General features: G+C 34.8%; 4 protein-coding genes across 4 annotated transcripts; 3 read left to right on the plus strand and 1 right to left on the minus strand.

Annotated features, from left to right (window-relative positions):
- Window positions 1-1,627: 1,627 nt before the first annotated feature.
- Window positions 1,628-2,931, minus strand: LOC18040490 (NADPH-dependent aldehyde reductase 1, chloroplastic). The gene is given in 5 exon segments (XM_024184770.1): window positions 1,628-1,650; window positions 1,761-1,995; window positions 1,997-2,126; window positions 2,215-2,591; window positions 2,809-2,931. Coding segments are annotated over 5 exon segments (888 nt in total).
- A 1,330-nt stretch (window positions 2,932-4,261) lies between these two features.
- On the plus strand, window positions 4,262-5,634 carry LOC18040491 (uncharacterized GPI-anchored protein At3g06035). Its single transcript, XM_006433239.1, has 2 exons — window positions 4,262-4,349; window positions 5,141-5,634. The coding sequence occupies exons 1-2, from the start codon at window positions 4,262-4,264 to the stop codon at window positions 5,632-5,634; spliced, it is 582 nt and encodes a 193-aa protein (XP_006433302.1).
- A 1,079-nt stretch (window positions 5,635-6,713) lies between these two features.
- Window positions 6,714-11,884, plus strand: LOC18042188. The gene is made up of 9 exons (XM_006433241.2): window positions 6,714-7,614; window positions 7,901-8,128; window positions 8,692-9,009; window positions 9,286-9,777; window positions 9,866-9,934; window positions 10,355-10,519; window positions 10,623-10,839; window positions 10,920-11,261; window positions 11,401-11,884. The coding sequence occupies exons 1-9, from the start codon at window positions 6,790-6,792 to the stop codon at window positions 11,514-11,516; spliced, it is 2,772 nt and encodes a 923-aa protein (XP_006433304.1). The 5' UTR covers window positions 6,714-6,789; the 3' UTR covers window positions 11,517-11,884.
- A 1,233-nt stretch (window positions 11,885-13,117) lies between these two features.
- On the plus strand, window positions 13,118-16,165 carry LOC18042189 (serine--tRNA ligase). Its single transcript, XM_006433242.2, has 9 exons — window positions 13,118-13,401; window positions 13,499-13,569; window positions 13,856-14,017; window positions 14,100-14,205; window positions 14,336-14,529; window positions 14,750-14,853; window positions 14,953-15,136; window positions 15,234-15,413; window positions 15,718-16,165. The coding sequence occupies exons 1-9, from the start codon at window positions 13,269-13,271 to the stop codon at window positions 15,925-15,927; spliced, it is 1,344 nt and encodes a 447-aa protein (XP_006433305.1). The 5' UTR covers window positions 13,118-13,268; the 3' UTR covers window positions 15,928-16,165.
- The last annotated feature ends 15 nt before the right edge of the window (window positions 16,166-16,180 follow it).

A 16,180-nucleotide genomic window follows, 5' to 3' on the forward strand; every position in this document is an offset into this window, starting at 1 on the left:
CAGTTATTCATGTAAGTATATTAAACAAATTTACTATTTAATTTTTTAAATTATATTTATAATAAATATTGTAAGTTAACACTTAAGACTAAAATTATCTAGATTAAAAATTAAAAATTCCCTTTCTTTATGTAATTTTATAACAACCCAAATATTAGAATAATATTTCACTCTCCTCTCCTTTTCTCCATTTTCCTCTCTTCTCATTTTCTAATTTTTCTGAAACCAAACATAATCTGAGAAAAATTTTCTTTATGTTTTAAAATAGATTCAAATTCTTTTACAGTTACTGAATGTATTTATTATTTTACCAGTAGCTTATATTAGTAATTTTTTTTTTAAATATTTAAGATATTTTTTAAACAGAATAATTCTCAATAATTAAATTAATTTAGAGAAATCTTAGGATATGCAAAAAGCAGAAGATTAAACGAATATAAGAAATTGGATCTATTATATTCTACTTTTTTTTTTAATTCAACACTCAATCTTTTATTTTTTTAGAATTTTATTGTTCACCGCTGTTTGCTTATGTTCTTATACTAACTAAAATTTTTAATTAATCATCTCTCAATATCGAATAGTAGTAAATATATGTAATTTATTATTTTAACAATAATTACTTCATCCATTTTATATGGGATTTTTTCCCTCTTTAATTTATTATGTTACTCATTTATATAGGGATTTCATACACGCACATTTTAATAGATTAAACTGGTTTATTGACATATTTATACATTTCTCCGATTTGTAAATTTAGTTAAAAATTATTCTCAAACATTTCTATATTTCTACTACTTAAATTTAGTTAAAGATATTCTCAAAATATTTAAGCCTAATGACTAGCATCAAGATGACATCGTAAAATACTATATAAAAATAACACCTTTATAACTATAAAAATAACAAAAATTTAGACTTATCTACAAAATATGAGAGCTAGTTATTAAAAAAAAACATTATAATTATAAAAGAGATTTTTTAACAAAACAGAAAAAATTTTAATTAATTTCTCTAAATAAGAGGAGTAATCCTCATTTTTCCGTTTAACTGAAAAAAAAAAGGGGGTTATTGAAGCCATTTTACAGTTTGATATCCAATTAATTACCCACATGTTTATTTTTGAACCATGCACAAATGACAAGCTGATTCTGCCAATCACAACCACAATAATCCATAACTCGCCTCCACTAGCAGTACGAATGAGATATTAATCTATAGCACCCATAACTATTTGTTGTTTAACACAAGTCTTGTCAAGCTTTATACTTAGATTGGGAATTAAAAAAGAAGAAGCATAAAACATAAATAAATATAATTCTGCCCAACTTATTCTTTCTATTAATCTATATATATATATATATATATATTACCATAGTTCATATTACATCAGTACATTAACACCCCAAGCATGTCGTACGCGTTTGCTTGGCTACATATTTAAACATACACAGAGACAGGGGAGCATTTGATATCTTCACTTACAACAAAAGATCTCTCTTACACACATAAGGGTTCATATGCCACATTCACATGGACGGTAATTAAACTCAAGAAGACACCACAGCTTTGATCAAAACCCATCAACCACCAGTGCTCGAGATAGTATTGAGAAATAGGACCATTAAGAATTCACAATAACGCCACCTGCAAAACCAAAAATATATATCGAAGCAAGAAATTGATCATCAAAATCAAATTTAAGAGCAAAAATTAATGCACATGCACAGATAATTAATTAAAAAACAAAAACTTACCGTTAGGATGAAGCACTTGGCCAGTTATATAAGAGGAGCAATGGTTACAGGCAAGAAACACATAGCAAGGAGCTACTTCAATGGGCTGGCCAGCTCTCTTCATGGGCACTTCTGATCCGAACTGAGCAGACTCTTCTTCGCTGAATGATGACGGAATCAACGGAGTCCAAATGGGTCCTGGGGCCACGCCGTTAACGCGTATTCCTCTTTCAACAAGTTGCAATGCAAGCCCTCTGGCCTCTGGTGAATGCCACAATGGCTCCTTTTGTTGCCGCGTAGTCAAGCAGCTTAGGGTTTCCCTTGTATGCAACCACTGATGTTGTGTTGATTATGGCGCTCCCTTCATTCATATGCCTCAATGAATGCCTGTAAATCACTATAAACATTCGTGACAAATTTACAAGTTAAGACGACATAATTTGCAACCTCTCAATTTATTTATTTTTTTTCTTACCTTGTCATGAAGAAGTGCGAGAAAATGTTGGTTCTAAAAACCCTCTCGAGCCTTTCTTCATCAATCTCCTCAACCGAGCCCGCCTTGTATTGCACAGCCGCATTGTTCACCAAAATATCGATCTTGCCATACGCATTCACCACTTCATCAACAACCCTTTTGCAGTTCTCATCGAACCCTAAATCAGCTGATATCGCCATGGGGTCCTTGGCATCCGAGGTCTTGGCCTCCCTCAAGATCTCAAGAGTCTCCTGTGCATCTTTCTCCTCTTGAGACTTCACGTAGGTGAAGGCCACGGTTGCTCCCTCTAGAGCGTAGCAGTGGGCCACCGCTCGCCCGATCCCGGAGTCACCACCGGTCACTAGTGCCACCTTTCCCTGCAAATTAAGATAAAAATTGTGCATTAATTGGACAGAATCACATGATTGTAGCACGTACTATTAGTATTGTGCTGAGAAGAATGATCGTACACATAAAAACTGATCAAAGTATAAATTAGAAATTATAAAATTATGAGTACGTGAAATTATTCTACTCCATCGTATAAAATCCAGACGTCAGGAATTAAACAGAAATGTGCACAGTAAACCATACTCGAAGCTTGTTTGAGGGCTTGTAATCGTGGCTAGTGAACTGAGGGGTGGGTTCCATGACATGCTCTTTTCCAGGCTGAGCCTCCTGCTTCTGCGGAGGAAACTGCTGGTTACCAGAAGCCATATTTCTCATAATCACTCTGGTCGGTCTCCGACTCTCGGCTAATGTCGCCGGAATTCTAAATCTCCGGTGATATCTCTGGTGGGTTTCGTCTATATACCAAGAGCTAGCTCTACTCGCTAATACTTTTGTGGAAGAACACAAGCGAGAAAACATCTATATATACAGTGTAGGCTTTTGATGTTTAGCATGTAAAGCATAAAGATTGTATCAAATCGGTGAGCAATTTATATGAATTTTGACGTCGACCCGTGGAAGTACGTGGCATGAGAACTAGGGGCAGATGTGTCGTGCCGGTGGCATGCTGCTGACACATCTGTGGAGGTGGCCGGATTTTATGAGATAGGGGCGCATGTGAGATATGGGAGAGTTCAAAATCATTGGTTTCCAGCAAGTTCTGCCTCTGATATTGCTCGAAAGTGTACAGTCTATCTTTAAAAATTTTCAGAAGTTAATGTTATTACGTAATAAAAAAATAATGTACGATTTCTCATAAGAGTAGTGCTTAACGGAATACTAACCTCTCCTAATTCTACCTTTGAAAGATTTTCTATTATATATTTTTTAGTAGTAATAAATAGATAAAATTTATTTTTTATTATTTTATTAACAATCAGTGTTATATATTTCAAATTTTTTATTTTAAATTTTTTTTAATAACATGATATTTATCAATTGATTCATAAAATAATGTAGTTTATTTTATGGATATTAAGAATTATCAATCATTTAGAGTAAACTTTAAAATAAAAAAATTTGAGATATTTATCAGTATTCTATCTAAAAAATTTGATAAATTTAAATAATTTTTAATATTAATTCTTCAATTAAGAAAAAGGTAAATCGATCTATCAGCACTTTACTTTGTCTCTTTAATTTTTTTTCTCACAAATATCACATAAAATAATTCAAAGTCTTAAAAAGATCATCTAAATTTACATAATATTTATTTATTTATATTAACTCCACATCCTCATTAAACTCGAAAATAACATTTTTCACTTTATACTTCAAATTTGCTTAATATTTGTTAGAGTTAAGAGTTAAATAAAAGAGATAATTAGGAGAGACTCAGAGTTAAATGGATATGCTTCGCATGTCGGCCACGTGCAAGTTTTATCGACTTATACCTGTCGATATGTAATCTGCTTCACCATTTGCAAGGAATCCACAAAGCGGCACCTGTAAGATTTTCAAAGGATATTTCAAATCAAAATATGCTCTTTCTCTGTTTTTAGTTTAAATAATCACCTGCAAAAACTCATTTAAAGCATATTCATTCTAGTGCATATATTCTTGATCTTTCTAACAAACAAACTCTTTGTATCTAACAATGGCAGCTCTCAAACTTTGCTTCGTTTTCCTCTCCGTTTTCTTTCATGCAGCTTTTTTGCTTCCCCATTTGGTGAACTGTAAAAATGGTATGTTCTTCCCTCCATCTCCCTCTGATTCACAAAGAGTTAATGGGGCTGAATTTTTTATGCCTGCGTGAGAATTAATAATATTTACTGTAATATGTGTATATAGTTGAAATTGGGATCTATTGTTTGTTCATAATTGTTTTTACATTTTTGTTAGGGTTCATTCAAAGTAATAGCCTTCAATTAAGATTATTAGAAGTTTGTAATTAAAGTAACATGGAGTCAAGTTTATATTTTTTAGTGTTTTGTACTTCTAAAAGTTGCTAGAAAGTAGGAAAACAGAAATGCTTGCAAATGGAGTGGAATTTTTCTGTCTAGCTTATAGCATTTCATAAAATTAAATTCCAAAAAGGAAAAAAAATTAAATGTTATTGGAAAAGCTTTCGATAATTAATTTCAATAGCCTCCAACACACAATTTCATGTTTTTGTTAGAGGTTTAGTTTCTTTTTTTGTCTCTGGTTTGAGCTAAATGACTCGTTAATTGGTCCTCAAAGTAGGGGAGAATAGAGCAAAGACTAAAAGGGAAATAATTTAGCCTCCTTCTGAGAGACAAGAGATAAGGAATTAAAATCCGAGAAAAATATTTAGCAGTAACTTAATTTATTATTTTTTAAATTTTATTTAAGCTTCGTGTATGTAAGATATTTTTGGGGTATCATTATATTGTATTAACTAATTGAAAGCACGCCAACCCCAAGATTCATTAAACACAATATTGGTTAACTTTCCAACTTATTTACCTTGTTTACTTTTTGGATTGAGTTCTTCGAAATATTCTCATGCTCACAGATGATGAGGACAATCTTCTTCAGGGCATAAACAGCTTCAGAACATCGCTGGGCATTCCAGTCCTCACAAAGCACAAAAAGGCAGCGTGCCTCGCCGACGAAGTCGCCGAGGACCTAGAGAACCAGCCGTGCACCAGCATCAACATCGGCGTCAAGTCCCCGCCGCTTTCCAACTTCAACAGGCTCGTCAAGAAATGCGACATTGACATCAACACCACCAGAGACGGCGTCGTCTTACCCGTCTGCGTGCACGATTTGGTACCCACCCTCGTGCTGACCAACTACACGCACTCTTCGTACGCACAGTACTTGAACAACTCGAAGTTCGCCGGAGCCGGCGTCGGGTCGGAGGATGATTGGATGGTCGTGGTGCTGACTACGAACACGGCTGCTGGGATCTTTGCGAGCGGAGCTCATCAATCTGTGGTTTCCGAGATTGGGTGGAAACGTTATGTGGTGTGCTTGTTGTTAGGATCTCTTGTTTATTTGGTGTAAATTGGAGTGCTTTGACCACTTCATCTTGCATGGTGCTGTTCTTTACCAAGTGTTTTGGATTTCTTGTGAGCATGTGTTGGGAGATTTGGGCTACCTTTTAGTGGATAATTAGTAGTGTATAATAATTAATGGACCAAATGGGGGGTGTATAATAATTAATGGACCAAATGGGGGGTGTCTTCATTCACTTTGTACTAGTGAAAATCCACTTTTACTTCATTTTATTTCATCATGTGTGTGGTAGAATGAGATTATTTTTATTATATATCACTTACATTGGGTATCCCCAATCCTAATCTGTATGTTCATTCAAAATTGAAGATGCTAAAAGCTTCCCAAATGTATTTTGGTAGGTACATATAATTTCGAAATTAATTAACTATAATACAGAGAAATAATTTGAATACATCACGTCTTATACAAGTCTTTATATAATTAAAATCAAGGGTAGCTTGTTATAATAGGGGTTCATGACAATTTCGAATATGGCCTATCCCATGTAAGTTTTTTCATAGGGGAGCTTGTTTATCAAAATAAGTTCATATAAATGGTTAAAACTAAGAGATCACTAAAGTTAGTTAAAGGAACGGTTAGTTTCACCATCAAGTTTAACAGAGAAATGAAACATAAGAATCTGCATAAAGATTCAAGAGTCAAATTCAAAGAACGGATCTATTAAAGGAAAAAAAAAAGAAGAATATCAGAGAAGGGATTTTGTTAACACCTAAGGTCATTTTGTTTACAAATTGTTTTTATTATTATAGTGAATAATAAATAAATGAATTATTTTTAATTTATAGAGTGTCATAGAGAAAAAAATTTATATGAGAAACGATTAATTTATCATTTAACATTGATTTTTATTTCTGTTATTGCTTTATCACAAAAAAAATAAAATGGAAATACTAACAATCTTTAAAAGATTTTAAATAATGTAAATAATTTTTACAAGAGGTTGAGCCGTTGAATCATGAGAGATTCCTTTCAATTCTTTACCTTAAACCGATACTACGTCGTATTATTGCTTTGAACACAGAGCTCTACATGCTAAAATGAATAGGGTGTACACAAACTTAACCTGCGCACCAACTATCAAAAGGCGAAAATTATTTCGCTCGTCATTGCCAGCTCTTCGAGCTCGAACAGCGCTGAGCTATGATGGCAACAACAGAAGAGGACGACGAGGAAAGTTTCGGCGACTTTACGTTCGCGCCATCCGTCGTAAATTCAATTCCCAAAGCCAACGGCTCAGATCTCTCCTTCACCAACAGCAACGGCAAAAACGACGATGATTGGGGCGATTTCGTCAAATCCGCTGCGCTCTCCCGCAGCGAATCGCTTCCCACCATATCGTTCGCCAGTGATAAGCCAGCAGATCCGTTCGGTTTCTTCGCCGATCAACAGAATCAGACATCACAAAATAACAATTCGGTTCCCGCCACGGAGCCTGACTCGGCGCCTAGTCGGATTCGGAGTCAATTCGTGAAACCGAAGGGCGCGTTGCCGTTATCGTTATTTGGAGTGGTGGAAAATGAAGATGACAAGGAGGAGGGAGCCAGTGCTGCGGGCTTATTGTTTAATGGTGCAACTGAGTTAAAAACAAATGATAAGAAAATAGGATCGCATTTGAATGTCAGTGATTTGATTTCGAATTTATATAACCAGAGCGATCAGAGCAAGGGGTCTAATAGTCCAAAGCTGGATTCAAAAGAATTTGATTTAAATTTTGGTAATTCGAGTCCACATGGATTGAATTCGGAATCAAATGGATTTGATTTGAAGAGAAGCGTGTCGAATTTGAATCCAAATGGATTAGATTTGAATGGCGGTGTATTGAATTTGGATTCAAATGGGTTAGATTTTAAGAGGACTGTATCGAATTTGGATGCAAAAGGATTGAATTGGGGATTAGATGAGGATGATGAATGGGACTTCAAGGAGGCAGAACCGAAACTACCAGCTGGAGATTTGACTATTAAGGTAATTAGATAGATTCCTGATAAAATTGAGGTTTTTTTTTTTTTTTCCTTTTAGCAGCAGTTGATTGTAGCATGTTAAATTAATTTAGTTGGTTGCTGAGAAAATTGAGAGAAATTAATGATCTTCATGATATTCTTTAATTTGGATTTGTCTTCTGAATCATAAAAAAAAAATTAAATATTTGTATTATGAGCAGTTGAGTGTAGCTATTTTTTAATATATTTCTTTCCTTCTTTCTTTCATGACGCTGTTTAATGATAATATGGTTGCAAACCTGTTCAAGCAGAGTGAAAATGGACCACCAATATTGAAAGCTGAAAATGGAGCAATATCAGATCTTAATGGGTTTAATTCAAGTTGGAATTTGTTCAATTCCGATTTAAATGGCTTGAGTTCAAACTCAAATGGAAATCTAGATGCAAATAAGTTGAGCTTTTTAGTTGATGAAACTGATGATTTTGAGGAGGATGATGGGTGGGAGTTCAAGGTTGCTGAATCAGGAAGCAATAGTAAGGTAACGCAATAATTCTTTTGATCTAACAGTGATTTTAAAAAATCTTTGTTACTGCAAGTCAAATTTGTTATGAAATTGTGAAATATAAGAAATTTAAGTTTCAAATCATTAGTGCTTTGATGTTGGACTTTTTGGTTGAGTGCTCAAGGGAAATATGTGTAGTCCTCTTGTTTCTCAGTCATGCAAGTAGAATTTTTAAGTTACCCTGCCTATACTTGCTCCCATCAAAAAAATAAAATTAGTTTACATTAATGTGGCATTATTTTGCATTTTATCTTTTGCTCACCAGTTACCATGCTGGTGAAATAAAATGTCTAAGAACAAAGGCATTGTGAATTAAATAGACTTGAAGAATTTTATCTCAGTTGTTGGGTAAAACTTTGACATTACTTCACTCTTCTCTGCACTTGAAGAGGACTTCATTTTCATTGTTAAATTTTTGCTTACATAATTTTCCATTGAATTTATACTCTCAGTTTGATAAACACCATTAAACATGTGTGTGCCAGTGTGGAAGATAATTTCATCTGGTTTATGAAAGACTGACCTCCTTTAATTTTAAGGTTGATAGCAAGGGGCCGCATAGTCCTGAGGGAGTCAAAAACACATTTGGGTTTGGCAATGATGTAGTTCTTCCCACTGATCTATTTGCTGCATCAGATGGGATCTCTGAGAAGTCTGATGAATTGAATTTTGGAGATTTCAGCAAAAGTTCCGCGACTCCAAATGGTATTAATTTCAATTCATTCTCAGACAGCAAGCAGAAGGATGATAATAAAAATGGTTTGACTTCTATGCTGGTTAATGGGAATGTTGATAATGGAGCAAATCTCTGGGAATTCAAGGATGCGTTTTCAGAAACTGGATCTAAGGATAAGATGGTAAATTGAATTAAAAATCCCACTTTTTGTATTTAACTATTAGTTTTTCTGCATTTTGTGAATCCAAAATTTTTTGCGTTGAAGAGCTAATGTATAGGGAATTATAGTATTACGGAGATACATAACTTATCTTAAATTTGGTTTATACTTACATATTGGTTAGGCTCTTATCTTTTGGCTCGGTTTTGAATTCTTTCATGAATGGAGGTTACCTTCATTCATTCTTTTCTGGCAAGATTTTTCTTCTAGTCATGTTATGTTTCATTGCTAACGCAGGGAAATGAGGTGAAGCTGGAAAACCACAAGGGAGCCCTGCCATTGTCCCTTTTTGGTGATGGGGAACATGAAACTGACAATTCCTTGATTTCTCAAGATGCTTTAACTGCCAATCCTGCTCCTACTGCTAGTGATAGTGCTAAGAAGAGTCCTCGTTCAAATATTTCTATCAACGATCTCATATCAAGTTTGTACAGTCAAGCTGAGCAGAATACTTTTGTTAACCCCATCCAAAGTCCAAATGAGGATCATTTGGGTTCCACACAAAAAGCTGTGCTAGTAGATGATGATGGTGATTTTGATGATGATTCATGGGAATTTAAAGGTTCCTTTTCTAGATCTATAGGTGAAAGTCAGACCTCAACTCCTGCTGATGGAGATTCACATATAAAATATTCTACTGATATGGAGCAAAAAGAATATGCAGATTTTTATTCCAGACTGAAGGATGAGTTGTATGTTGTTGCACGATGCCATCTTGACAATCTAAAGGTTGGTAGATTTGTTAAGATATTTATTTTTCCCCCTCAATTTGTCAAGTTGTTTAAGGGGTTGAACTTTTAAATATGCGTTGTGCTAGAAAGCTCGAGGTGAAGCTTCTCTTTGTGGCGAAGATGTCAATGCTAAAGCTCTTGATAAGGAAATTCAGGTTGGTGGCTTTATTTGGTCTGGTTCTTGGGTCAATAAATAGCTTTTTGTGATAGCCTTCATATGTTACATACATTTTATCAAAATCTTTTCAAAAAAATATGAAATGTATTTCGTCTTTCAATTCTCTGCTTTCTCAATATCCTGAGTAGATCAGGGTGGAACTTCCCATGCGGGAATGTGGCTGTTGCTAGTTTCTGTGCATAATACATTTTTCTAGGTGCTATTAATCAGAAATCTTTTTAGTTCTTATTTTATTGGAGCATCTAGCTTCTTTTGCATTGTTATGGGTTATTGTTGTCCTGTTTGTATTTGGTCTTGTTGTCTACTTCTCATGTTAATCTACCTAAGCAACAATGCCTTTTATTGCTATTGAATAGAAAACTACAGCTTACTAATCGTGTTGTTCTTCACGTTGTAGGATTTGTCCAATGAATTCCACAAAGATTGTATTATTGCCAAAGAACCTCAATCAGAGAATCATCTGACTAGTAATATTTCCCTCAATGAATTCGTTGAAGTTCTGCAGGAACCAAAGTTTCATGCACTTGAGTCAGAATATCACTTATCAAAGAGATTGTCATTAGTAAGTGCCTTGGTTTTTCTTGTTAGATAGAAGCTATATTTCAAAATAAATTCTAAAATTTCTGGTGATAAAAAGTGTCATTTCTACTTCTTGTCTTAAATAGGCAGAGAAGGATTGGAGGTCAGCAGTTGAACTCCTAAAACATGCGGCATCAACATCAAAGATTCTAACATTGGGATCAAAGGAGGAACAGTGTAATTATGTTTCCACATGGTTTAAAGTGTTGTCCGCTTGTGCTCAGGAGCTGAGACATGGTGCCTCAATTTGGAAGCAGTCATTAGAAAAGAACGTCCACAGTCAAACAATATCTGACCCTCGAGGTACTGCATTAAGCGTTCTATATAAATCTTAGTATCTTTTTACTGTTTGTATCCTAAAGGCTGTACTTTGTCAAAAACAGGCAAGCTGTATGTCCTTGCCCTTGGAGAAATTTACAGATCAGTTGAAGTCCTTGGATCCTCAGCCAAATTTTACAAGCCATGGCTGTTAAGTTATGCAGACCCCACAGGAATATTCTCTCTTCTAAGGGAGTGTTCTAACTTATGGTCAAGTTCAGGGCTCGAAGAAGCATTCCTGAGTATATCTGATCCAATAGGTTTTGAATATAATGCAACTCCCAAGGAGTTACTAGAATCTGTGAAGTATATTCACGATATTGATGTATTGGCACTTCATAACCAAGTTTTCTCTGGGCAAGAGCCTACTTGTCGGCTGACACTCCTACCTGCAGGAACGGTGCAAGGTATAACATATTACCAAGCACCCCACACACCCCCCCCAAACACACACACACACATATGTATTATCAAATGTGTTTTAGAATCTGCTGCCATATCCTACAAGTTCCTTGTCTCATGTTTCTGTTGGTCTGCATGTATCAGGTATGAAAATGGTGGTCTGGAATGGAGAGCACTATTTTCTTACACTTGCAAACTTGTGGGGGAATTTGATAAGCATCAACCCTCCAAATTTACCGCACGTTCATGTTGGGTCATGAGGATATGAGAAGTTTGAACGTTTTGTTAGAATCTCCATGGCTGAAACTGCTGGAGCTGGGAAGGTGTTGCTTCTTGGGCATTACCCACAGGGCCTTTGCTCCAGGGACTGTGCTGGAAAAAGTAAAAAACGTCTGGATTCCAAGAATCTGTTGAGCACACAAGAGTACTTGGTTTGATGAGGATAAGTATCAAATTCCATATTTATTTTTCACTCAATCAGTGGATTGATTGCCATTCTTTTTGTGGAAAATGTAGCAAATGTAGAAAAAGAAAAGCTGTATTATTGTGTTATTTAGTTGTGAATGGGTGCTTTCAATAAACACGCACCCATATACAAAGAAATATAATGTATCTTCCTTTTCGATACTGTATTGCTGAGTTGAGAGACTCATGATAAGTGAACAAATGAAATTTTGGTATTTTTATTAGGGATGGCAATGGGGAGGGGAGGGGAGGGGAGGGGAGGGGACCAATCTCTCCGTACCCATCCCTGATATTTTGTGTATGTCCCCGTCCTCTCTATGTCCCTGTCAGAATTGCTTAAGAGAATTCTTATTTTCTCCCTGAATAATAATAGGGGATTCCTGGATAATTTTTTTTTTTTCGATTTTGAGTTAATTATATTAAAATAAAAAATTTAAATAAAAGTAAAGTTTGAAATATATCTTACATTAATCCATTACAAAAGTCACATGCAAAATATAAATTATCAAAATAATTATCTTTGTCAATCTTTATAATTCTACAATAAAAAAAATAATTTACTTTTATATCGACAATAAATAAATGAAATAAATATAGATACTTAATTAATATTTTTAATAAAATAAAATTTTTAGGCTAATAGAATCTACCTGGCCTTTTTAATGTTCTAAATAAAAATTTAAGACTTTAATTAGTTAATTAGACCTAAAAATTTAATAATATAAATATTTTGATATTTATTATTTTTATCAATGTTTATAATTTTATAATATAATTCAAAATTTATTATTTATTTACCAATAATTTTAAAAATTAAAAATTAAAATGGGGCAAATGGGGAGGGGATCGGGATTTCACCTCATCCGCGTCTCTTCCTCGAATAAGAAATTGGGTAAAAAATTTTTCATGTCCCTTCCCTGAATAATAAATTAGATATAAAATTATCCTTATACCATTCATGAATAGGAAAAATCTCCAAAAATACATGTTCCCGTGGAAATTTTTGTCATCCATAATTTTTATGCTAGTCAAAGGATCCATTCCTAAACATGTAATTTGATTCCTCTATATTTTCAAGTTTCAATTAGTCATGACTTGTGCATGAAGGCAGTCAAGCCGTCTTTTCTTCCTCTCCAAGAAAATTGAAAGAAACATATAATTTTTTTTGTTTTAGCTGATTCTTAGGTCAATAGTTTTTTAAAACAACTCCAATACCGGTAAATGGGCATTGCTTTTCTCAAAGTTAAAAGGAAAATGGTTTAAATGACGCAGGCAAATTTTTCTAAATCCAAAATATTTTTTATTTTACCACCAAATGACCAAACAAACCCTTTCATATGCAAGTCCCCCATCCAGGAAAGTTCAAACCCCGTGACCAAACAAGCATATAACTCTTAATTTTACTTCACCGCGGATTTCAAAAAGCTAAGTAGGGTTATGGCATAATTGCGACTGTGCGAGCAATTCCAATAATATATCTTTAGATTCTTTCTTTCTTTCTTTCATTCGCATTCGATTCGTGAGAGAAAGAAAGAAAATATAAAAGAATGTTGGACATTAATCTGTTCAGAGAAGAGAAGGGAGGAATCCCGGAGAAAATACGCGAGTCGCAACGGCGCCGTTTCGCCAGCGTCGATCTCGTCGACGAAATCATCAGCCTCGACAAGAAGTGGCGCCAGCGTAATTAGCGGCAACTTCATTCCTGTTTGTTTAATTAAAATTGTTTCTTTTGAAAGTTTTGTTAGTTTTATTGATCTGCTGCTTTTTGTGTGTGCAGTTCAATTTGATGTTGAAAATTACCGCAAAGAGTTGAACAAAATCAATAAGCAAATCTCTCAGCTCAAACTTGTGAGTTCTTTAAATATTTTATTTTTATTTTTATTTTTTGTCTTATTAAATCCATTGTATTTTTGCTTTTGATATGCTGACTGTTAGACAGTCAGGGGACATTACTGAGGCTTTTAAATCAGTAGGATTTGATTAATTGATCTGGAAAACTAATGGTTTATTTAACTTTTAATTAAACAAGGACTGGAATGATAATTATCCTTTTGTCTATTTATGTGTGAATGAACTTGTCTTGTTTGGTCATTGTTGGTTGTGAACTGATTTGTGTGTACTGGGGTGGGAGTAGTCGGGTAAGGATTTCTCTGAGATGGTTACAAAGACAAATGAGATCAAGCAACAATCGGCAGATAAAGAAGTTGAGGTCCGTGAGGCTTGGGCTGCAGTAAAAGCAAAGCTGGAAGTAGTTGGAAACCTTGTGCATGATTCAGTACCAGTCAGCAATGATGAAGTATGTAATTTGGCACTGTAAGTTTATTTCTGTGATGTTTCCTGATGACAAGGATGAGTTATAATGTGGGTGATTTATGTAGGCAAATAATGCTATAGTTAGAACATGGGGTGAGAAAAGGACGGAGCCAAAACTGAAGAATCATGTTGAGCTTGTTGAGCTTCTTGGCATTGCGGATCTGAAGAAAGGTACTGCAGTGTTTTAATTACAGCTGACTAGTTTTTGTAGGCAATTGCTCATGCATAAACTTTAGTCTTTTTTTTTTTTTGTGGCTGCTGATCTTCACTTCCCTACTGACCTTAATTTGCTTTCAATTAGGTGCTGATATAGCAGGAGGAAGAGGTTTCTATCTGAAAGGAGATGGTGTACGGCTTAATCAAGCTTTGATTAATTTTGGTCTTGATTTTTTGGAGAAAAAGAGTTATACATTGTTACATACTCCATTCTTCATGAGAAAAGAAGTTATGGCCAAGTGTGCTCAATTAGCTCAATTTGATGAAGAACTGTACAAGGTAACATTTTTGAATTTCTATGTTAAAGCATTGTATTATATTTTTGTAGATAATTTCTTACTACTTTGTCTTTTAGATTTAGCTTTTAAGTGAGTAATTAAGTCCTTCCTATAAAGCTGGTTTCCTTAAGCGTTACTAATTTGTAGAAAGTTACATATTAATGCTTAGCAAGGATGCCTTTACCTTTAATGTGGGTATGGCTAATTGGCTGTTCTAATAGGTCACTGGTGAGGGAGATGACAAGTATCTTATTGCTACAGCTGAACAGCCACTTTGTGCATATCATATAGATGATTGGATCCATCCGTCTGAGCTACCCATTAGGTAATTATCTTGTTGATCTGTCATGGCTGCTATAAAAAGAGTTCCTGTTGGTGTTTTTCATAGACATTGCATTTTTTTTTTATTTTTTTTATAAACCAGATATGCTGGGTATTCGTCATGCTTCCGTAAGGAAGCTGGCTCACATGGTCGAGATACTCTTGGAATATTCCGCGTCCATCAGTTTGAGAAAGTGGAGCAATTTTGCATCACCAGCCCGAATGGCAATGACTCATGGGACATGCATGAAGAAATGATAAAAAACTCTGAAGAATTTTATCAGATGGTATGCATGTTCTTTCACTTTCTCCCTTTTAGCAATTATAAAGTAATTGAGAACCATGTTTAAGGTTTTGGTTCTCATTGAATTTTCTCAAATGCAGCTAAAAATTCCCTATCAAGTCGTGGCTATTGTCTCTGGTGCTTTAAATGATGCAGCTGCGAAGAAGTTAGATTTGGAAGCCTGGTTTCCTGCATCGCAAACCTACAGAGAGCTGGTGTCATGTTCAAACTGTACGGATTACCAGTCAAGAAGATTAGAGATTCGATATGGGCAGAAAAAGGTAGGTTCTCTTTATTTCTTCCTATGCAATACAAGCAAAGTGATTGCCAATGAGTTTCGATGGCCCATCAGTTGTGAAATAAAGGGTTAATGTATGAAACAAAATAAACTATCTATAACACAATGTATGAAACAAAAATAAACTATCTATAACACATATAATTTTAATGAAACAGCATTCTTCAAATGATGTGAATTAGAATGTTGTATGTTATAGAAGATGGAAACTTAACTCTGCTGGTATGAAATAGATTTGTTATGTTATCAAATTCATGATTTGTCTCCTGTATTTTGCACTGTTGCAGAGCAATGAGCAGACAAAACAATATGTTCACTTGTTGAACTCAACCCTCACAGCAACCGAGAGGACCATTTGCTGTATCCTTGAGAACTACCAGAAGGAAGATGGTGTCGAAGTACCAGAAGTTCTACAACCTTTCATGGGTGGAAAGACTTTCCTGCCTTTCAAGGCCAAGCCAGCTCCTGAAGCCAAAGGGAAGAAATCCAAGGCTTAGTTTAGTTCATCTATTAAATCCCCAGAAACCAGTTGCAGAACTAGTGGGATCTAGCTTTTAGATTTGTGAAATCAAAGATTTAGTGGAAACAAATACGAAACCGATCCTCAAATTATTGTGTAATGCATTTTCAAGAAATTTGACAGCCTGATTTTGTTGTCCACGTCTTGAACTTTTCAAGTTATGACGTGTCAGGATTTGTTGCTTAACCATACAATTATGAAATTTTGCTACTCAATCTTGTGTTGTTGTA

Source organism: Citrus clementina, unplaced genomic scaffold, assembly GCF_000493195.1.
Source record: "Citrus clementina cultivar Clemenules unplaced genomic scaffold, Citrus_clementina_v1.0 scaffold_5, whole genome shotgun sequence".
NCBI classification, from domain to species: Eukaryota; Viridiplantae; Streptophyta; class Magnoliopsida; order Sapindales; family Rutaceae; genus Citrus; species Citrus x clementina.